The sequence below is a fragment of the Carassius carassius genome, chromosome 29 (assembly GCF_963082965.1).
Source record: "Carassius carassius chromosome 29, fCarCar2.1, whole genome shotgun sequence".
NCBI classification, from domain to species: Eukaryota; Metazoa; Chordata; class Actinopteri; order Cypriniformes; family Cyprinidae; genus Carassius; species Carassius carassius.
In genome coordinates this window covers 31,517,654-31,542,793 of record NC_081783.1, presented here as the reverse complement: position 1 = coordinate 31,542,793, position 25,140 = coordinate 31,517,654, and the positions used below count along the sequence as shown (strand labels likewise).

The 25,140-nt window shown below is 37.0% G+C and overlaps 1 protein-coding gene across 1 annotated transcript; it reads right to left on the bottom strand.

Annotated features, from left to right (window-relative positions):
- Positions 1-489: 489 nt before the first annotated feature.
- cysltr1 (cysteinyl leukotriene receptor 1) lies at positions 490-24,287 on the bottom strand. The gene is made up of 2 exons (XM_059516841.1): positions 24,157-24,287; positions 490-2,517 (listed from the first exon to the last, which is right to left on the bottom strand). The coding sequence occupies exon 2, from the start codon at positions 2,501-2,503 to the stop codon at positions 1,445-1,447; it is 1,059 nt and encodes a 352-aa protein (XP_059372824.1). The 5' UTR covers positions 2,504-2,517; positions 24,157-24,287; the 3' UTR covers positions 490-1,444.
- Positions 24,288-25,140: the final 853 nt, after the last annotated feature.

Here is a 25,140-nt window from a genome sequence, read left to right as displayed (position 1 = left end):
AAATCATATACTTCTTTGGAGACCCACAGTCCTGTGTCCTTAATAAACTCTGCAAGACAGTGGGCAGGGTTGAAGACCCCTGTTATAAACGTTTCAATAATTTCTCACAACAATGGAATCAATAGTGAGTGATTAAAACACGAAAAAATCTATGAGTTATGCATATAGAATGATGCAATTAAATTGTATTTGATTATAACCCCTCTTAACATTGTTTTGTAATGATCTGATAAATTTAGATAAAGCCATAAAGGCATGTAAAAGCAATCACTTTATTATTAACAGAGTGGATTGAAGAGGATTTTAGTCCTGTTTACAAGGAAAAGGTTTTCAAGATACAGTACAGTTACATTATGCATTTACATTGATACATCCCAAAATGCTGCAATAAGAATATATGGCACAATGAATACACATAGTATGCTGAATGCAGTCTGTTTATATGATGTTTTGTTTGTTTGTTTTTGTGTGTCTCCTCTTAAATTATTTAACAAAAAATAAATACTTCATCCAAAAACAATTTACTAGGGAGTTCAGTTATCAGTACTATGAAATGCTTTGCAAATGCAAATATATTCCCTTCATTTTTTAAATGTATATACACTAGCTTGCTCTATTCATTGCTCTTCTGTTGATTTTGATTGCTTCCATTGTCCTCATTTGTAAGTCGCTTTAGATAAGAACGTCTGCTAAATGACTAAATGTAAAGTCATTTAGCAGACACTTTTATCATAAGCTACATACAAATGATAACAATAGAAGCAATCAAAACTAACCAAAGAGCCACAATATTTAAGTGCAAATGACAAGTCTTTGGTATATATATATCTGTCATGACAACTCTCAGATTGGCATGGTAATGTACATGACAATGCTGATGTATTTGGTCTTGGCAAAATAGATCTGCTGTGCTGCTGCTACTGCCAATACATTCACAAAATGCTGCTGTGAGAATGTATGACATACAGCTGCTACAAATATAACATACATGAAATAACCGCCATATAGCTTACATGATCACCTCATAGTAGATCTTTACAGGTGGAGCTGGGGAAGGTGGAGGGTTTCTGAAGCATGCTGTGAACTGCTACAGCAAGCACTTGTCATATATTCAAATGTTCAGCAGCGAGCTCATTGGCTTCCGATACAGGAGAAAACCAATCAGCTGTGCCATGCGATAATTATGTCATTAGGTCAGATTGAGTTAGAAATATCGGACTGCACCGTCTAGAGTTTCATGCCAGAACTCTGTATATATTTGAAATGTATATTGTTTGTAATCATGCACAAGATCCATAGTGCCATTTTACAGTCTTAATATTCAAATGTAGAACATAAGAACCTCTTCTTTTGCTTCTTCTTAAAACTACTTTGAATAATAATATTTATTTAGTCTCAAGAAGTCTGCTTCTATATTGACAAAAAATCAGCAATTATATTGCCTCTACCTGAGTTTGTTTGAACCGTTACAACTTTGCAATTCACTCTCTTCAACAGGCGGGGAGCTTTGGACAGCATGGCGGCCTTTGTGAGTTCCAATGATGTATCCTGAAGCCCTTCGGAAGGTGGATAGTCGATGTCGAAAATTCTCTCCAGAGAAGAAGTAGAGCATTGGGTCAAAGCATGAGTTAGCAGCAGCCAGGCAGAGGGTGATAACCACAGACTTCTGCATATAAATAATCTCCTCACAGTTAGCTTCTTTGCGGTTTTTAAAGTGGAGATGCAGCGTGCGTTGTATATGATAAGGCATGAAACTAACCAAGAAAGCAAGCATCACCACAACAATCATCCGAATGGCCTTGTTACGTGTGTAACGCTGCTTGTTAGCACTGTTGGTGTTTCTAAGTAGAGTGCGCAAGATGCCAGCGTAGCACAGCAAGATGACCAGGAATGGAATAATAAAACCCACCACTAGGGAAAAGTAATTCAGCATGATCAGTTTATCCAGGCTTTTGGATGTTTCTGGTGGTTCAAAACATTTTGTTTTGTTAGACTTTGGATCAGTATGCTGTCCGGAGAGGAGGAAGGGTGAACTGGTGGTGCAAATGAAGACCCAAATGCACACGCAAACAATCCATGCCTTCTTCTCAGTGGCTAGTCTCAGATTTTGCACTGGGAACACAATTGCTAGAAAGCGGGTAAAACTCATGGCCATCATGAAGAAGATGCTGCAGTAGAGATTGACGTACAGTGCGTAGGAACTTAAACGGCAGAGAAAGTCCCCCAGGTTCCACTGCCCTTTGTTGACGTAGTAAAGCACCCGTAGTGGCAGAGTGCTGACACACAGCAGATCTGACACAGCTAAATTTAGCATGTAGATGTGGAAGGATGATTTCTGGCGGTAGGTACGAAGGAGCACGTACAATGCGAAGCCATTGCCCATCAGCCCTAAGACAGTGATGATAGAATATACCGTTGAATAGACTTGGTTACGGAAGTCATCAATTGAGGGGCACACTTGTGAATCATTAACCGTTGGAGATGTTATGTAAGATGGACCCATTCTTGCATTGGTGTCTGAAACATGAAAGAAAGAAATATAAATATTGAATTTCTATAATATATTAACACTCTTTTTCTATTCAAAATCTGTACGGTATTTCCAAAGAAATATAAATAATATAAATAAATACTGCTAATACAACTGAATTTCAAACCTTTACAGCAGTAGATCATATAGCCCCACTAAATTAACATCATACATATCTTTTATAACACATTTGATCTAAGCCTCATCTACACAGTGTATGATTATATAGCAAGTCGAATCACATTTATTCATACTGTGCAACACAACATAAATGAAGGGGTGTTGGTGTCGCAAGGCTCTTCTATTTGATGAATAATTAATTTCAAACATAATAACATAACCTCTGACTTTACAGTGCAGTGTAATTGATGTCCCCAAGCTACAGCACAAGTGTTTTGATAAATATAGATATAAAGATATATATAAAGATAAATATAGATAATATAACCCCATGCTACAGCATCACAAATTATAGTTTCTCTTATCATCTGTTTTATCACAAAGAGCTGTTTTAGCCCTTTAGTGAAACCATGCTCCTCAAACGGATTTTTATCAATCATTACTCTCTGTGAGTGTAAGAAAGACTGCACATCAAGGGTCCTCAAACTGCAGATCTAATGATAATGATACCACCATTTCAATGTTTCTACAGTTTAAGCGTGCAGCGTGTCAAAACAGCAGAGCAATTGGTTATGATCTTTCTAAGGTTTATGAACTACTTTACTTCTAAAATCGATACTATTAGAGATAAAATTGCAACCATTCAGCCGTCAGCTACAGTATCACATCAGACAGTGCACTATAGACCCCCTGAGGAACAGTTCCACTCATTCTCTACCATAGGAGAGGAAGAATTGTATAAACTTGTTAAATCATCTAAACCAACAACATGTATGTTAGACCCTATACCATCTAAGCTCCTGAAAGAGGTGCTTCCAGAAGTCATAGATCCTCTTCTGACTATTATTAATTCCTCATTGTCATTAGGACATGTCCCCAAAACCTTCAAACTGGCTGTTATTAAGCCTCTCATCAAAAAACCACAACTTGACCCCAAAGAACTAGTTAATTATAGACCAATCTCGAATCTCCCTTTTCTGTCCAAGATACTAGAAAAGGTGGTATCCACACAATTATATTCCTTCTTAGAGAAAAATGGTATATGTGAGGATTTCCAGTCAGGATTTAGACCGTATCATAGTACTGAGACTGCTCTTCTTAGAGTTACAAATGATCTGCTCTTATCATCTGATCGTGGGTGTATCTCTCTATTAGTTTTATTGGATCTTAGTGCTGCGTTTGACACAATTGACCACAACATTCTTTTGCATAGACTTGAATACTTTGTTGGCATCAGTGGAAGTGCATTAGCATGGTTTAAATCGTACTTATATGACCGCCATCAGTTCGTAGCAGTGAATGAAGATGTATCCTATCGATCACAAGTGCAGTATGGAGTACCTCAAGGCTCAGTACTAGGGCCGCTACTCTTCACGCTTTATATGTTACCCTTGGGAGATATCATCAGGAAACATGGTGTTAGCTTTCACTGTTATGCTGATGATACTCAGCTCTATATTTCTTCGCAGCCCGGTGAAACACACCAATTTGAAAAACTAATGGATTGCATAGTCGATATAAAAAACTGGATGACGAGTAATTTCTTACTGCTAAATTCTGAAAAAACAGAGGTGTTAATTATAGGACCTAAAAACTCTGCTTGTAATAACCTAGAACATTGTCTAAGACTTGATGGTTGCTCTGTCAATTCTTCGTCATCAGTTAGGAACCTAGGTGTGCTACTTGATCGCAATCTTTCCTTAGAAAGCCACGTTTCTAGCATTTGTAAAACTGCATTTTTCCATCTCAAAAATATATCTAAATTACGGCCTATGCTCTCAATGTCAAATGCAGAAATGTTAATCCATGCATTTATGACCTCAAGGTTAGATTATTGTAATGCTTTATTGGGTGGTTGTTCTGCACGCTTAGTAAACAAACTACAGCTAGTCCAAAATGCAGCAGCAAGAGTTCTTACTAGAACCAGGAAGTATGACCATATTAGCCCGGTCCTGTCAACACTGCACTGGCTCCCTATCAAGCATCGCATAGATTTTAAAATATTGCTTATTACTTATAAAGCCCTGAATGGTTTAGCACCTCAGTATTTGAATGAGCTCCTTTTACATTATAATCCTCTACGTCCGCTACGTTCTCAAAACTCAGGCAATTTGATAATACCTAGAATATCAAAATCAACTGCAGGCGGCAGATCCTTTTCCTATTTGGCGCCCAAACTCTGGAATAACCTACCTAACATTGTTCGGGAGGCAGACACACTCTTGCAGTTTAAATCTAGATTAAAGACCCATCTCTTTAACCTGGCATACACATAACATACTAATATGCTTTTATTATCCAAATCCGTTAAAGGATTTTTAGGCTGCATTAATTAGGTAAACCGGAACCGGAAACACTTCCCATAACAACCTATGTACTTGCTACATCATTAGAAGAATGGCATCTACGCTAATATTTGTCTGTTTCTCTCTTGTTCCGAGGTCACCGTGGCCACCAGATCCAGTCTGTGTCCAGATCAGAGGGTCACTGCAGTCACCCGGATCCAGTACGTATCCAGACCAGATGCTGGATCAGCACCTAGAAAGGACCTCTACATCCCTGAAAGACAGCGGAGACCAGGACAACTAGAGCCCCAGATACAGATCCCCTGTAAAGACCTTGTCTCAGAGGAGCACCAGGACAAGACCACAGGAAACAGATGATTCTTCTGCACAATCTGACTTTGCTGCAGCCTGGAATTGAACTACTGGTTTCGTCTGGTCAGAGGAGAACTGGCCCCCCAACTGAGCCTGGTTTCTCCCAAGGTTTTTTTCTCCATTCTGTCACCGATGGAGTTTCGGTTCCTTGCCGCTGTCGCCTCTGGCTTGCTTAGTTGGGGACACTTCATCTACAGCGATATCGTTGACTTGATTGCAAATAAATGGACAGACACTATTTAACTGAACAGAGATGACATAACTGAATCCAATGATGAACTGCCTTTAACTATCATCTTTGCATTATTGACACTGTTTTCCTAATGAATGTTGTTCAGTTGCTTTGACGCAATGTATTTTGTTTAAAGCGCTATATAAATAAAGGTGACATTGACATTGACATTAAGGCCATGTCCACATGTACACTGGTATTTTTATAAATTGAGTATTTCATTCTTCTATTAAAAAAAAATAAAAAATCTCTGTCCTCATGAAAACACAAAAGCATGCTATGAAGCACTGTCAAGAACATGCCAAACCAACAGGTGGCATTATAATCTCAACCTAAATATTTTTAACTGCAATATACGTATAAATACAAGTATTCACTGTATACAGGGCTTGACATTAACTCTTTTGCTCATCAGCCACTGTGGCTGCACAAGCATGGATCAGCTCCAGGCATGACAAAGCGGATATCGTCCTCTTTTTGAAAGACAAACATAGAAACATAGTAGTTTCGCTTTAACAGTGCAACACACAGCGTCTATACGACATGGCGGTGGTGGCAACAACAATACTACAATGAGAATAAAAGGTACACCTTCTTTTTTGTGTGAACATCTGGGCGGCATTATGCAAATCTTCCCACATTGTGATGTAGAGATGTGGGGGCGTGTTAGAATAAGCGGTGGGGTGTGGTTGACTCTTAACTCTGATAAAGAATATCTCTTTGGATTATAGTCTTTAGTCTTTGCAACTTCAAAGACCTTATGCACCAATAGATGGTAACACTCCTAAGAGAAAGAAAAAAACTGAAATTGCATCACATGACCCCCTTAAAAGACATGTCGTCTTTAATATCAAATTCTTACATTTTATTAATAATTTCACTAAATATAATAAGACTCTATAGGGCTGTTACCAATCAAATGAAATCAGTATTAACAAAAACATTGTTTCTACTGCTGGAGAAACAGACGGAGCTGAAGTGGCATATAGATGCATTTACACAGATATTTAATGAATCAATTTAATGAAGCCGAAATGCAGCATGAATGCATTTACACTGCAAACTTACAACAGCATAAATAATGCTGTGAGCTTGGTGTTTTACATCGTTTTATTCACATATAGGAAAAGTTGGAAAAACCCCCCCAGAAAAAGTTACTTTTAAATTTGAAAGTAACCAGCCAGCAAGTGAATGTCTTAATGAGTGAGTTACAGTTCATTCTGATGGCTGATTCATTCAAGAATGAAGCAGGCACCTGTCTCTATGAATGAACAATTGAATCGAGTCAAATTATTAATCAAAAAACGCCAATCATTCAGTCATGAAACAACGCTGTGTTGTTCAGAGAAGCATGACAATTCTGCTGCGAAGTTTGTTTGGAACTATTTTTGTTAAACAAATTGAGCAAAAACAGTCACATTGACATTATTGTACTAAAATGTATACCCTAAGTCTTTTAATATTAATGGTGATTAGATTCACTGATTTAGATCACTGCATTTAAAAAATGAAGTACATGCTGGCTGCATCCGAAATCGCATCCTTAATGAGTAGGTACTTAATTTCAATAAGTACTTACTTAACGAGCGCTAAAAGAGTACGTACTCTACAGCCAAATCTCGTTGAGTATGAATGCGATCCGCCATGTTTACGTTATCATGTGACGTAAAAAAAAGCGCAACAACTTAAAATAAATGACTGACAGGTGCACCAACACCTGATTTCATCAGTAGATCGTCAACCATATACACAACTTAGGTCCGCTGAATGTTAGCAAAATGTTTGCAATCATGTCTGCACAGAGGAGACGTCGGACAGCTGCTCGAAGATCTCGTCTTTGGCGAAGGCTGTTAACTTTATACTGGAAAAATGTAAGTATCATTACTTAAAAAGTAAGATTAACTCAGAATGCTTTGCATTGCTTGCCCACCCCAACACTTAAGCACAACAATAATGATAAATGCTGATCAATACTTAATTATATTGCACATTTTCTCACAGAAAGTAATATATATTTAAGTCAATTAAGCAGAATGTAATTTTTAATTTACCAACATATAAATAATTATCAACACGACATGGAACAATGCTTTAAGTTTATTGTTCTTTTTATTGTTTGCATTTACAGGCAGTGAACCCTACATCCTACTACCATCTAAGCGGAGCTTTGCCAATTCTGCAGCTTTATTTGGATGAAGTAGCTGACCACCATGCCGATCTTCGCCTGTCTTTGCCATCCATCAGGTCCCTCATTGCTGCACTCAGACAGGAATCTGACCATGGGTGGGACAAGGACCTCGAGGTGCTTGTGCTCCTCTACTGGCTGGCCCATGCAGCATCCTACAGGGTCGTGTCATAGACCTTTGATATCCCCAAGTCCTCTGTGCATGATATTGTGCACATAGTGACCAAAGCAATAATTGGAATTTTGAAGAGGGTGATTTCTGACCGGTGATGACCTGGAGGCAGTGGGAGTAGGATTTGCACAGCTGGCTGGGTCACCAGCTTTCAGCAGGGCAGTTGGTGCAATAGACAGCTGTCATATCCGCATGAAACCTCCGGCAAATAACTCTGACTGTTACTACAACAGAAAAACCGTTTCACTCCATTCAACTCCAGGCCATCACTGATCACCGGGGGAAATTAAGTGACATCTTTGTGGAATATCCTGGGACTGTGCATGATGCCAGGGTGCTGAGGAACAGTCCTGTGTATACTGCCAGCCTGTACCCACCACCAGGGAAGTGCATCCTCGGGGATGGTGGCTATCCTTGTCTGAGTGCACCCATTTGCCTCATCACCCCATACAGAGAGCCTGCACAGAACCCTGTACAGGCTCGTTTTAACAGCAAGCACTCCCGTGCCCGAAACATCATTGAGAGAGCTTTTGGGATGATGAACACACACACTGGCGCTGCATTTTCTTCAAGGCCTTAGAGATCAGCCCTGCCTTTGTGCCTGAGGTTGTTGCATGCTGTGCTGGGCTTCACAATCTCGCTCTTCTCAATGGGGACATTTTTGAGGAAGACTATGATGACGGACCCCTGAACCCCACAACCCTCAGGCAAGAGTGGGAGAACATGTGCGGGACAATCTTGCTGCAGCTGTGTCTGCGCCAAACATTTGTGTGGCTGCTCTCCATGAGAATGACTACCTGTAAAATATTACAAAAATCAATAAACTTACACTTCATGTTGTCCATTTCTTGAATAATTTCATACGTTTACTAGTACATGCTAATTTGTGTTGTAGTGTTATCACTTTTTTTGGTGTAGTGGGCAAAACCATTTAACTAAGCAGAAGGTTGCCGGTTTGCAATCACCAGTTTGTCCTTGAGCAAGACTCTTTAATCCAGGGAGATTGGGGAGTCCCTGTGAAAAAACACTGTCAGTCACTTTGGATAAAAATATCAGCCAAATGCATAAATATAAAATATTTAGTACAGCCTTTTTTAAAAGTGTCTTAGGCACAAAGCTTAATTCAGCTGCTCTTTAAATCGTAATTAATTAAATAGAGACTGAATTTATATGTTTGTGTGAACTAAGCCTTTAATGACTGCTACTATGTGTAGTTATTGCAACATGTAAGGTGGTTTGGTTTGTGTAAAAAGTCTCAAGTTCAACTTGGGTCATAGGAGTTTTCCTTTCTCTAATTGAACACACCTGAACAATATAAATCAAACAAATAATAACACACCACTTGAAATTTACAAACAGGTGTGTTGGAACTAACCCCTGCAATATAGTAGCCCTACATGACCTGACTTGAATATCCCTGTATGAGATAAGACAATAATAAAAGGATCATTTTAAAGTATGGCTTGTGTGTCCGTGCATTACACCACACACATTCACAAAACAATCACTTTATATTTAAATTAACTTATAAATGTGAATTCATTTTATAAATTATAATTTATAAGTATTACATAATGTCTTTAAATGTTGTACTGTGAATATGTAGAATTAGTTTATTGAGATACATATAAACGAGTTGTACTAAAGTCTTAGGCAACTATTTGATGTTTTAGAACTGCTATAATGACCGTATATAATTATTTCTAAGCCTGTTTAATAGATTAAAAAAGAAAGGGGTGGCCTATAATTTTTGCATAGTAGGATATATCTATAAAATATTTAAAAATGCTTTTTTTTTTTTTTTTTTTTTTTTTACACAAACCCAACCCAAATGTATTAATGATCAGAAGATGCATTTGTTACATAATTTATTGGACTTATTTTTTTGAAAGAATTTCAAGCAGGCGAAGAAATCTTTCTTCCCTTTCCTTTGCCTCCCTGTCTCTCCTTTCCTCTCTCTCGCGCATTTCCTGGCATCATCGGTCTTCTCTCTCTCTCTAGATTCTCTTTCTCATCTCTCCTCTTTCTCTTGTCTTTCTCGTTCTTGACGGTCTTCTTTCTCCTCCATTTCTCTCCATCTTCTTTCCTCCTTCTCAGCTGCTTCCCGCTGTCTCTCCGCTTCCCTCTCCACAATCTCTTTCATCAAATCCTCCACTTTTCTAGTTTTTTTTCTTGCTGGGGCTGGGCTTACTGAGGAAGAAGAGGCCACAGCAACATCCGGACCAGATGATAGGTTAAAATTGATAGCCTGAATGCACTGTAAGTCGCTTTGGATAAAAGCCTCTGCTAAATGCATACATTTATTTTATTTATTTAGATGAGGCAACAAGGACAGGTGGAGTGATGGAGGGTCTGCCCACAATTGCTTCATCCATGGCACCATACCATCTCCAGGATGCTGCTGTGGGCTCTCCATCCTCAGTGCCCACGCCAGTCTGCGGACATTTCAGATCCTATAAAAATGCACAAAAACAATACAGAAGCTGTCACTCGAATACCACAGTGTTCATTTCATTTCTGTATTAAAAGTAAAAAACTTTGCTTACTTTATATTTTTGTTTTAGGTTTTCCCTTTTTTTTTGACAAATGCTGCAGTAATTTGGCCTTGCAGGCCCTGTTCCACAACAAAAGCTCTTTGAAGGCACAGAAATCAAGAATCAGAGAATTGCTGTAATAACTAATTGAAATTACAATAATAATAATAAACAGCAACTTTAGATTTACATAGATATTTGAAATTCATTTATGTAGTATACTCACTCAAATCCTTTGATTGCGGTATTTCTCTTTCCGGTAAAGAGAGGGCTTCATTAGACACTCTACACTGAATTAGCACACGTGTGTGCTCATCTGTCCCTGTAACGTCCAGACAAGATTAAAATTACCTCTGTGATTAATGTGCTCAATAAATGTACATGTTGAGGTAGTTGCTTATGTAACTCACTTTTTATCCAACACAAATGTCAATGTTAATGTCAACATTAATAATGGACAAATAAAACCGATAACTTAATTGTTTATTTAAATAACTCACATTTATGTAATGTAAGCAGGGTTGACAACAGTGAATTTTACACAATAGCACACATACATCACTCACTCAGATGCCTATTTGAATGTCTTTTAGATGTTTTATCGAACATTTTCCTGTCAGATGTTAGACATTAAGTAATCATGTATATGATTTATGTAAATGTACTTTGGTGATGTGTGCTTGCTGGAGCTCCGCTGTTCGCTATACAGTACATAAATAAACATATTTTAGTGCAAATCACAAATATACTATACTATTTAACATCTTCACACCTTTAGCTGTTTAAGTGTTTGCTCTACAGTAGCTCAACAAATTCATCATTAACAAAATAAAACCAAGTTTTCCGGATTCTAATACTCACATTTGAAAACACCCGCGTCCATCCTCGCAATTTATCTGCTTCTTCTTCGTCTTCGTATTTATGACGCTCTCCCGTTGCATCCTGGGATTGAAAAGTGTCCCTCGATGAACACTCAAGGATCTGGACTGAAGCAGTAGGACATCCGGGGATTTCTCGTCTTCTATTTATGAATATTGAGGTTTTGGACATACTACTTTCTTTGCCTACTCTTTTTTTCCTACTATATAATACGTACGACCGAATCTCGCGAGAATTTGGCATTTTTCGCCTACTCTTTTATGAATACTGAGGTTTCAAACATACTAATTTGCTCGCCTACTGCTTTTTGCCTACTATATAGTATGGAAGTATGCGATTTCAGACACAGCCAATGACTTGTTCAGTTTGTGATTGAGTATGCAGTAATAGGCGGCAGTGGCAGCAACCTACTCTGGGTCCTAATGCCCACTCTGCAAGGAGTTTTAATTCTGAGGGGGGACTGTGTTTCTGATTAATTTAATTGTGTAAAATATTGGATACAGAAACCAACAGAGTATGTATAATGTTAGGTGGTTAACCCTTAACATTTCTCAAAGTATATCACGGTTTATTCATTATAGTTTAGAAAATGGTAATAAATTATGACAAGAACTAACAAATTCAGCTTGATCATGTAAGATAACTCTGACAAAAAGGTGTGTACTGGACCACAATGGTGAAGTTGTGGCCTAATGAGTTTGACTCCTAACCCTAAGGTTGTGTGTTTGAGTCTCGGGCCGGCAATACCATGACTGAGGTGTCCTTGAGCAAGGCACCGAACCCCCAACTGCTCCCCGGGCTCCGCAGCATAAATGATGCCCACTGCTCCGGGTGTGTGTTTACAGTGTGTGTGTGTGTGTGTGCACTTTGGATGGGTTAAATGCAGAGCACGAATTCTGAGTATGGGTCACCATACTTGGCTGTATGTCACTTTACTTTCACAATTATTCAGAAAAAGTTTCGGTTACGTATGGTAACCTTCGTTCCCCGAGAAGGGAATGGAGACGTGAGTCAGAATAGCGAGAGCCTATCTATCTACTTCGAGTGAAAAAAAGCGAGCCAATGCACATTGGCATGTGATAATTGCACCAGCTGCTGTGCATCGCAGCGCAAGTATATATCAAGCAGCAGGTGCATTCGCATACCTGTTTTTCTGCTTCAGAGCCAGACCTGTGACCCGGCCGTACAGCGGAAGCTCAGCAACTGTGGCGAGGGGACTCACTTCTCTGTTCCCTCCTCTGGGGTTACGATATATATCCGAGACGTTCCCCTTCGTCAGATCACTACAACGTGAGTCAGAAGTGATTCTGACGAATGGGAATATCTACCAAAAAGCCATGGCTGCTAGCCCTTCCAGTGCTCTGCTTCAGCCTCCTGGTCTGACCCGAGTGTGGGGCAGAGTTAAGGGCTCCAAGCAGAGAAAGTCAGTCACCGCAGTTCTGCAAGACCCACTAAGTGTGACATCGGATAACGCTAGGAAAGCATGCCCCTTGGTAAAGGGAACACTGCAGAAGCCACGTCCTACCCCGGAGAGAGGCACTGTGACGGTTACACATATGGACTAGCCAACAGGGTAGTACAACATATGGCAATCTCTGGGGTGGTTCCGGCCTAGTTACAGGGGGGAAAGAACACCAGCAGGGACAACAGAGTGGCTCTGTCGAGGGAAAAACAAGGTGTTCGTCCGCAGAGCAGTTGATCGTAGAAGAATACACATATGGGGTCGCCGTAGGGACCGCTACATATGGACACCCGGCCTAACACAGGTTCCACTATACATACAAGTGGTCAGGTCAGACGCCAGGCCCCCGAACCAGTCTGCCTACACCCAGTCTTCAGCAGCACCACCGCCTGCTCATCTCCGAGGGCGCCCCCCTGCAGCTGCCTCCGCCCCTGCTTAGGCTGGGTGTAGGCAGAACAGAACTTTCAAATGTATCTAGTGTGATAATACAGTGCTGCTTTACCCCACATACTCACAACCCGAAGCAGTGGAAGCGGTCAACTGTGGCATAATCTACCCACTCATATAATGCAGAAACACTCAAGCAAGCAAAGGACGTATTTGTACAGATGAAAGGGACACATACAGCCGAGCACATTTCACACAGGCTGCTAGATTCACTTTCACCAGATCGTCATGTATGCCTAAGGTTGAAAATAAATTATGTTTATAGTGAATGCCCCTATAAATGGTCTAATTTTTACGATTTAGTTTTAAACCAAATGATACATGTGCTAAGTGAGTGAACATTGAAAATCACACAACAGCAGTGTGCTCTCTCTCTCACTCCCTCCCTACTGTTTTGACATATCCGAACAAACTACAAACTTTCCAGCGATGTCTGTGAGAAAGTTATTTTCAAAAGAAAAGCTCGGGCATCTGTGCTGTCAATCGCTCACAGGGTTTCTAGAGACATGAACAAGTTAAATTTAAGACTTTTTAAGACATTTTTAATACTCCCTTATATGAAATTTAAGACCTAAACCTATAATGGAAATACACATTTTATTTCATGCATATATGTAATATTTAATGTGTATAAATTAAAAAGAATTGCTGTTTACATTTACATTAACATTTAATCATTTAGCAGACGCTTTTATCCAAAGCGACTTACACATGAGAACAATAGAAGCAGTCAGGTCAACAAGAGAACAACAACAGTATACAAGTGTCATGACAAGTCTCAGTTAGTCTAGTACAGAACGCATAGCCAGGCTTTTTTTTTTTTAATAAATGGAAAGACAAGAAAAGGAAAAGTGCTAGTATTAGTTGGTTAAGTGCTGTCGAAGAACACGAGTCTTTAGATGTTTCTTGAACATGAATATCTACATGGTAGCCAGTGTAACCAATACATCGCTGCTGTAGTGCAGCGATTGGCTTGTGACATCATATAATAAAAAAAAGACAATCTTTTATAAGGAAACAGCCTAGAGAACAAAACTATATAAATGTTCTAATAGATAAATAAAATGTGCCCTGTATTTTATTTTTTATTTTTTTTTTACATGATTCCAAATGATCTATATTCATGATTTCTAATATTTGTAGTCTTTATCTTTTTATTTCAATGTAGTAATTAGCTATTCATTTAAATTTATATTTGGACAGATTTGTTATGTAACAGCATTAATTAAAGTTTCTTAAGGATCAAGATCATGTTATCTGCATCTCCGACGCTCCATCAAGCCCCTCCCATAATATCTGTCATCACCCAGATTAATGCACGACTCTACATTATCTGTATAGCATGTGTGTGTAATAATCAGAAATATATTTCATTTGTTACTATTCCATGATGCTTTGAGTGTACTATGGGGAAAAAATGGAAGCATAGAGGAAGAAAGATAGAGAAGCACGGAGGACTGAACAGGTCGTGCCAATGTGTTTGGGGAAAATGGTAAAAAGTGCTTAGAGCCGCTTTTCAGCGAGCCTGGAAAACTGATCCTTGCTCTAGTGGGCACATACATAAATATTTTTATATATTAAACATGAAAAGTCGAATACTTATATTTGAACTGATTAAAAAAATAAATAGACTTTAAACGTGAAATTAAAACCGCCAGTTAATGTTAATAAATGAGTCATTGCGACTGAACCGAATCATTTACACAGTTGATTCATTCAAGAACAACAATCTGTCATGTCTCTCTGATGATGCAGTAACTTACAGCAAGGAAGAAAACATCTTCGGTATATCCAATGATTGTAAACAGTCATTAGGTCCGTCAGACTGAAGATATTGTAGCGGTAATGTGACCAACAATATTTAAAACCCATCGAATCCAAATTTAAGACATTTTAAGACTTTTTAAGGACCTGTGGACACCCTGGCTTAATCGACTGAGCATGCTTTGCTTATCAGCTTGCGCACATCAGTTATACAGGTGTTAATACTGAATGTTTAACATTATATTCATTGCATACATATAATTCGTAGACATCCTTAATCTCTAATAAATCCATTGTGCTGTCTGTTTTCTGTGTTTCTTTGTCTGAATATGGCACTTATCACATGCTGTGTGGTATTGGAGTTTGGTATCTGGGGGCATTTATCGAGTATGAGTACAGGAGCTCAGTGTAGGTGCATCCCCAGTTATTACTGCATATTTCAGAAAAAAAAAATGATGTGATTGATATATAGTTTATTATTTTCAAAGCTTCACTGTTCTGTCATTGTAAAATAACTTCATTATTGTTTAATTCTAACAACCTTAATTTGTGTTCCGAAGATTAATGATAATTAATCCTATTGTATTGGAAAAAATGATTTTATTTGTATCTCTATCGTATTTGTTTTATTTTTTTGTAATTTGCTTCTTTTATATATATATATATATATATATATATATATATATATATATATATCATGAAATAATATTTCTCATGTCATGGTCATATTATATCATAAATGTGCTAATCAATCCGATCAGTTTATTTAGTGTTCATGTTTACACTATGTTCGTATTCATCAATTAAAATCTCAATCCCAGGGGTTAAAGCAAAAACAAATCCTGAGCCTGAACTTTTTTCCAGGGGCGGGGCAGCACATGCAATGACTGTGGCAACTTTAACATTTGAAAGGATACTATGGCAAAGTTATTGCTTTCTTTATTCAAACTGATTTTCATTTTAATGAATATATGATTGACCTGCAGAATGAAAGCTGTCTGTATCATACACTTGGAAAATTATGAGCTATATCACCGCTTATCAGCACTAGGGGTGTGACAATACACTTAGCTAATGAGATGAGACCAAGTACAGATACTTGGTTCAATAGAATGTGACAATATTTGAATATTGTTTTTATTACAAAAAGTAAAACAATGCAGTTGTATTTAGAAATATTTTAACTAATCTAGGGCTGTAACTAATGATTCTTTGGGGAATTAGGAGTTATCCTTTTTTTTTTTTTTGTAAAAAACAGACCAGGCTTTAGTATGACTATTTATATATAAACTAACAATGAAGCAATAATAATTGGCTCAAATAAAACATCAAAACCAAGAAATTACAAGATTGTTTTGAACAACAGTGTTAAAATACATAATATAATATGCCTATATATATAACATGAACATAACTTAAGTACATTATGTATTAAAACAAATACCTGCAGAGGACGCCAACGGCCTGGTGACGTTTCACTTTACAGCTTGATTAAACAATATTTAAATCCATTAAATTTTAATATTTGGCCACGTGCAGAAACATTTATTTTGAAATCGCGATGTACAATACATGGTATATTTAGACACAGGTTGATATATCTGCTGTGTTGGCAAAGGTTTATAAATCATTTACGTTACAAATCTAATAAGATAATGCACACGGTTTTTCCAGATTACGTTAACCAATTAAAATTCACAGCGTATACAGAGGAAGAGTTTATCCCCTTTCACACATACAGTCTTCACTGGTAAATTACTGGTAAAGTTACCATTAATAGATTATGTGTGAACAGGACCGTTTCAGAAATCCCGGTAAATATATTTTGGCAATCATATCATTCTTATGGAGATGACATGATTACTCTGAGCGGTTTACAAAGCTCCGCTGCTTTATAATGAGCTTTTCTTTGTAAATCCGCGCTAGATGGGTATATTTGACCATTTCGCCTCACAGCTTTTTGTCGCGCTTCTCTATTCATCAGAGTTGCGACTCTTCAGTTGAATACTATGCGCGTCTCGTGTTTATAAAAGCAAAACATTCTGACTGGCTACTAATGTTAGTTTGGTTGAGAGTGAAAGTTGCACCTCTCATACAATTGGTAGGCGAACGCATGGACTCAAAAGTGATATCAATCAACAAGATTTTTATTTTTATATTTAAATGTAGGATTAAACGCTGCACGCCGGAAATCCAGCACGATGCCGGAGAACATTAAGCCCTGCAATCCTCTCCTCAGTGAATACACATGAAAACACAATTGGCATTTGCAAAAAAACCCTCAGACTACCTCAGGCAAGATTTTCTGGTCTAATAAACCTCAATTTCAAGCATCATGTTTGAAGGAAACCAGCTCTACTCATCACCTGCAGAGTAACATCTCAACAGTAAAATGTGCTGGTCTCAGTCTGCTGTGGGGATGTTTTTCAGTGACAGGGACTGAGGGACTCGTCAGAGTAGAAGAAAAAGCTCAGTGCACCAAAATATTGAGATGGCATTAATGATAATGCTTCAGAATCTCAGATCTCAGAAGTTTCACCTCCCAACAGGACAATGACCCTAAGCACACAGCCAAGATAACAAAGGAGTAGCTATCGGACAACTGTATGAATGTCCCAGAGGGGCCCAGCCAGAGCCCAGACTTGAACCCGATGTTAATTATTATTAGGTTATTATTATAAGATTAGAAACTTCGTTCACATTGTCATTATAGGGTATTGTTTGTAGAATTTACTGAACACTGAGATGTAAAAAACTAGGCAGAACACACGTGCATGTGCACACACACACACACACACACACACACAGCTTTGATGTCTGTGGTATACGATTCTTTATCAAATATAATATATAATAATTAATTTAAAATTAATTAAAAACACAACACCATCACAACCTCACATCCAATTTATGATCAAATAAATAACAGGATTGGGTGAGACAGGGTTGTGATTTTTTGCTCAAAACGGCCCCTGATCTAAATGTAGTGAATAACAGGAGAGCACATGGTATGCATAAAAAATTAAGAAATCATGTATATTGTAAAAATAACAAAGATCATTTTCACAAATAATCGTTTTGTCTTTATTTGATGTAACATGGTTGAGTCGTTGAGCTTGACAATCACAATATCACAATATTAATAATGTTATAGTTATAAAAGAAGGGGGTAACTTGCCTATGTCTGATCACAGTGTTGTTCAGAAGAATTATATGGTGTCACTTCTAGGGCTGGGTACCATATGCATATGCAACCGGTATGCAACAAACTGAATCAGAACTCAGATTTCGGTGCTTCATTTTGGTACCACTTATTGCCTGAGCGATTGGCTGAAATATTTGTCCTGGTTCTCCGAAATGGACGTTAGAAGCATGGGTGTCGCTAGGCCATTTTTAGTGGGACTTTAGTGAGCTCCATAAACTGTATGAAAACAGCTCCATACTTCATCTCCTCATTGTCTTTCAGTGTTCTCTTCAGCGCACAGTGCAAGCAGAATCAAACAGAAGTAGAAAGGACACAAGGTGTGTGTTTATCGATAGATTAGGGTTAAGATGATAATGACAGTTCTTTTTCATCATTATAGTTTACAAAAGGTCACGAGGGACTTCTGCACTGTTTATAATACTAATAGCAATTATAATGAAATCAGTTTCATAAGATATATAAGAGAAGCTCAATTGCGCGTGATTTTGACGTGTTTGTTTCCATAGCGATGGAGTCTCCAGAGCGTGTGCTGTTAAAGTCCTTTCACATGAGCACAGCATGTTGTAAACAAACCTGCGCAGTTTAAAACATCTAGAACTCACATCTGCCCTTTGATCACAAGACTCTCCAGATGTAGGACTGAATGGGAAAGTTATCACTTCGCTGGAGGTGGCAACCCTACGCTAATCACACCACTGCTGTTTCCTCCAGCAAAAATCTAGCCCTTAACACTCATTAACGAATACTTTATTAAACGATTATGTTTGTATTTTCATTTGAAATTTTTATATTTAATATAAATATTACAGTGCATGTGTCATAACAGAGTCATTCACATAACTGATTGAACATAGTGACACACAGCACTCAGTCAATTTAACTTTTCAGTTTAACTAAATATTAGAGTGATTGACAGAGATACAGTAAAAAATTATGTGTGGTTTTTTATTTAATACTGTTTTGTATTAGCCTTAAGCACAACTCAGGAAATCTTCTACTACATTAGCCTTAAGCACAACTCAGGAAATCTTCTACTACAGACTTTTAAGAAGGAATGGATGTTTGTTTCAAGTGATAGGACAGGTAAGTGAATTTATATTATCTTGCTGTATGTGTGTCGTTTTCTCTAAGTTTTCTGTCTAAAAGCCCCCAAAAATCAATTTTAAAGTGGTTAAATAATAATAATAACAATCGGCAGGGATCCCCAGACCAATACAATTAGTGTACCTCCTCTATTTTAAAACCCACGAGCCGCCACTGCTGAGGTACGGAACTAGAATAATAATAATATGATTTTATTGAATAATAATGAATTAACATATAATAATAATGAAAGTACAGATAGATATTTATGAGAATAGCAAAATGTATGGACCTTTCGCCACGGCCACCCCTGTATAAACTCTGGCCACCCCTGCGGCCACCCCTAGGATTATTTGCAGTGGGTACTATTAATTTAAATGCAGAATGTAAATTCACAATAGTTTAAGAAGTGAAAAAAAGTGCAGCACCTGCTGCAGCCACAGTTTTGCGTCTCTGAGCAACATTAAAGTGTTTCGTTCCTGAATGAATCAACCGTTTAAATGATTCAGTTCAATCGCAATGACTCACTTATTAACAGTGATTTGCTGCCACCTATTGGCGGTTTTAATTTCACATTTAATGGAACGTTTTCATTTTTTAAATAATTTCAAACATCAGTTTTCAATGTTTTATCTTTAAAATATCAAAACATTATTTGTTCATTTGTAACTGCAGGTTAAAGTATTCCATGTTCCACGGAGCTGAACAGTGTGTAAAAACATCTGAATGGCACTGTCAGATGCAGCTTCTGTTTTATCTACATTGCAAAGATCAATTTTGTTGATACTGATTGCATTTGCTTGGTAACAGCCCAAATGCAAGTATTTGACCTAAAATATGGTGCACACTTTTAGAAACAATGGTCTAAAGGTTAAAAAAAAAAAAATCAGGTGTCAGCACAATTAAAAATAAGATATCAGCACAATAACACTCAGCAAAATAGTGTAATTATCGTTATCGATAAAATCCTAGAACTCACAGAGAACTTTTTGTCTATATTGCAAGCCCTTAATTTTTTTCTTTATTTTAATGTGCCACCCCCAAAATTTACTGTTGCCTCATTTGGCCACCCCTGTTAACATTTTCTGGGGGCGCCACTGCCTTTCTCTCATTTCATTATTCATATCACAAGAACACTTTCATAGAAGGCCAAGGGGAACGTGACAAAATAGGTGGTGTCCACTGAAAATAAAAACAATTTCTAATATATGGATAAAACGTATGTCATGTTTTTAAACCGTATTAAAGGAGACATTTCAATTCATACAAAAAGATTTAAAAAATAGATTTTGGTGACCCAATAGGTAAAATACACTTAAAAAAAAAGGCCAGAGGGACTCAAATCGGACAGGTTTCATGAAATGACTCAAATATGCATTGCACACTCTATATCACTTCATCATAAATAACCTGCACAAGAAACTACGAGCATACATATCTCGTTCTGTCATCAGCTAAATCATGAAATTACCAAATAGGCAATTAAAGCTGCAAACTGTGCATGTATAAGCAGCACACAAGAAGTCTCTCAAATGCATGTACTAAAATATATTCTGCAATTCGACATCACAGTATAAGACACAAGCTGATATTTATTTTTTTATTTGTAATTTAATGCAAAAATAAATGTGAGCACAGTGCACTTATCCTCTTTGCGGTCAAAGATCGGTGACAGCCCCGGATTATTATTGTTTCACTTTCACAGCACATTAAACATCACTCTCTTACTTGATCTGGAGAAATTGTACATCAGTTGAAACATTAAAGACTATAGCTTCAATATTTGACCAATGTTTTGATTAAACATTGTTGCAGTGACAGTAATTTAGTAATTTATAATCAGGAGTTCAGAATAATAAATCTATATGTGTCATTTTTAGAATAGAAATTCACCATGCATTCATATTTATTCATGTCTGCAGTGGTTTATTTGTGTTCACATAGATTAACTGAACAGTGTCAATGAGGGTTTATAGTCCAAAGATGCATGTACATGGAGATAAATAGATATATTTACTCGTTAACTTCATATTTCTTCAGACAGAATCATCATTTCTATTCATTTTCCACTGTTTACGTGATCTGATGACAATTTGCCTCTGCCTGGGCTGTGTCTGTATGTTTCTTCTTCCGTGTTCACGATGTGACTCAGACAAACTCTGATTCATCCTTAACCTGACAAGCTTTATGGAGATGCTGATTTCATTTTCCAGCAGGGCTTTAGCACATGCCCATAGTGACCATGATATTACTGTGCTTGATTGGCGAGCCAACTCACCTGACCTGAACCTAACAGAGAATCTATGGGGTATTGTGAAGAGGAAGATAACTAACATCTGACAAACAATACAGAGGAGCTGAAGGCTGCTATCAAATCAACCTGGGCTTCAGCAGCACCTCAGCAGTGCCACAGCCTGATCGCTTTCATGCCACGCCACATTGAAGCAGTAATTCATACAAGAGGAGCCCCAACCAAGTATTGAGTGCATAATTAAACCTGCTTTGGAGATCTTGGACATTTCTGTTTTTTTATTGACCTTTGAGAAAATATATATATACAGTACAGACCAAAAGTTTGGACACACCTTCTCATTCAAAGAGTTTTCTTTATTTTTATGACTATGAAAATTGTAGAGTCACACTGAAGGCATCAAGGGCTATTTGACCAAGAAGGAGAGTGATGGGGTGCTGCGCCAGATGACCTGGCCTCCACAGTCACCGGACCTGAACCCAATCCAGATGGTTTAGGGGTGAGCTGGACCGCAGACAGAAGGTAAAAGGGCCAACAAGTGCTAAGCATCTCTCGGGGAACTCCTTCAAGACTGTTGGAAGACCATTTCAGGTAACTACCTCTTGAAGCTCATCAAGAGAATGCCAAGAGTGTGCAAAGCAGTAATCAAAGCAAAAGGTGGCTACTTTGAAGAACCTACAATATGACATATTTTCAGTTGTTTCACACTTTTTTGTTATGTATATAATTCCATATATAATTCCACATGTGTTAATTAATAGTTTTGATGCCTTCAGTGTGTGTCCAAACTTTTGGTCTGTACTGTATATATATATATATATATATATATATATATATATATATATATATATATATATATATATACATATATATATATATATATATATATATATATATATTAGATAGGCCTACTGAATTTGTAATTTTCCTAAGCTGTAAGTCATAATCATTAGAATTAAAAAAAATTAAATAAAAAAAATTCAGTTTGTATGCAAGGAATCTAGAATATGAGAAAGTTTGCTTTTTTAAATTAAATAAAAAAAGAAAGAACTTTTCCATGATATAAATTTTTTTGAGATGCACCTATATATATATATATATATATACAGAGTGAGAGAGAGAGAGAGAGAGAGAGAGAGAGAGATGCGTCAATTCTAAACTTACAGCTTGAGGGCGCACTCCAGTCTTAAGTATGAATAAAACACGACATAAAAGTGTTTACAGCTAATGCTCACATTGTCCCATTTTGGGCCAAATGTACAAATGAGCACTTTTGTAAAAACCCTGATGAAAATGCTCTTATGAAAAGTGTTCAAGAGTGATTTTGGTTGCACTTTATTTTACAGTACGTGTACTAACATGTACTTATAGTGTACTTACAGTGTATTTATCTAAGAAAGTTCTGGTAATAGAAGGTAACTACATGGGGTAGGGTTAGGTTTAGGGGTAGGTTCACAGTTAGTACCTAGTTATTACATAGTTATTGTAATTACTATAATACATAGTATGTACATGAGGAACAGGACTGTAAAATAAAGTGCTACCATTTTCTTCCATGTTATTGCTATTTAGTATTGCATTCATGTCATTTAAACACACAAGGAATGTTCATGCCATAGTTTAAAATTTGCATTCATGCATTTTTTAATTGCATTCTAATAAATAAATGCATAAATAACTTTCTGCAGTTAAAAGTATGAACATGGTTTAAATATGGCTAAATATAGAACAAGCTATATTAAATTAGTTAATGCATGTGATTGGTTTACATGCATTTGTAAACCAAATGCATGTAAACCTAATTATTGTTTATCTAAACATTTACATTCACAATTTGTTTCATTGATTCTTATATTACTGATAAATATGCATCACATTAAATCTGTTAGCTTGTTTATGTTAAAAATGTGTAATCCGAATGTATAAGCAATTAAAATACATTCATATTTAATATGATATTAATAACAAATATCATACATAAACACAATTACCTAAACGCAATTATTGATCATCAAAAATGTGCAATAACTTACTAAAACATCATAAAGTTACAAAGGCACGGTCACCAGAGTTGGCTAGCTGAGATGTGCTTTATTAATTTACTTTTGTACAGAAAGTGTTTCTGCAGAAAACCAACAACGCCAATCAGATCCTGTTGTGAACAACAATTTTAAATAGATTAATATAAGGCTATGGACCTTTAGGGTTTCTTTGATCTTAATATTTATTTGTAATGCAATTTATATAATTAACTTAACTGTTTTACATATTGTATTATTCTTAAAGATTGTGGTACCTTTTCCCCGGCGGTAACGTTTTAAGGGATACTCCTCCCAAAATACAGTTCAGGTCATGCGCATTTCTTTCTTTTGTGAAACAAAATTACAGATTAAGATGAGAGCGTTTGGGAACCAGACCACACGGAGCTCACTGGAGCATATAGGCAAGCAAGGAAAGTAATTCAGTAAATTAGTAATTCGTTTGTCAGAGAAAGTACATTCAGCTCTGTCATTATTACAAACGCAGGCTTTATACAAACTTTAACGCATCGATATCAAATAATCATTGTGAAACCACATCGCATGCTACTGACTGGTGATAAATGAGCAGTATAAATAAAGTGTTATTATCTAACCGTTATCTGTGCGTCTTCGGTCAAGCAGTCCGGTCACAGCGAAATAAAACGTTTCCTTCTTTCACTTGTCAGAGCGCATGAGAAACTCAGAATGACGACGATCGCGCGAGCAGCGCCTCCCTTCAGCAAAACGGAAAGACTCGAGGCACATTCATAGGCTTAATGAACAACTAATGTTAACTCAACATTACATGCACAAAGCTTATGACCATTACAGCTCACAGGGAATGCCAAACAAGCCCGTTCTAATTCTTTTTCCCCCCACATTTTGTAGCCCTATGATAAAATGTTTGTTTGTTTTGTTTTATTTTTTACTCTTTAATTCATTCATTCATTCATTTAGTCTATGACAATAGGTTTTTATCATGATTGAAGGTATCTAAAAAAATGTGACATCTGCAGCAAACATCCAAAACAAAAGGTTATTATATGTTATCTTATGAGAGATCATTATAGAAATCGTTAGAATCTAAATATAGAAATCATTTAAATGCATTTACAAGACAGAAAAATTAAACTGCTGCTATGAACGTTTGAACAGAATTATATTGTATTAATGCAGGTGAAAGGACTGAATGCAATGCATTTATATAGGTTCATATTAAAGCATCCTCCAAATGAAAGCAATTCAAAGCGAAAGCATTTTAGAGATGAAATTGTCTGGCTTTTGCTGTTCACTATTTATTACATTTAGATTATATAATGTCTATAAAGTACAATTTATAATTTATATAAAATAAATATAATAAATAATTAGAAACAAAAGCCAGGGAATTTAATCTCTAAAATGCTTTAGCTGTGAATTGCTGAATTAAATTATACAGGGAGACTGTCAGATATACAGTATCTCACTTTACTCACAGATGCAGTGCAGAAAGTTAGCCGTTTGGCGTAGTTAAAGTCACTGGCTTTGAGATAAGGGTCATTGTCCTGTTGGAACGTAAACCTTTAACCATCTCTGAGGTCCTGAGCTTTGGGCGTAAT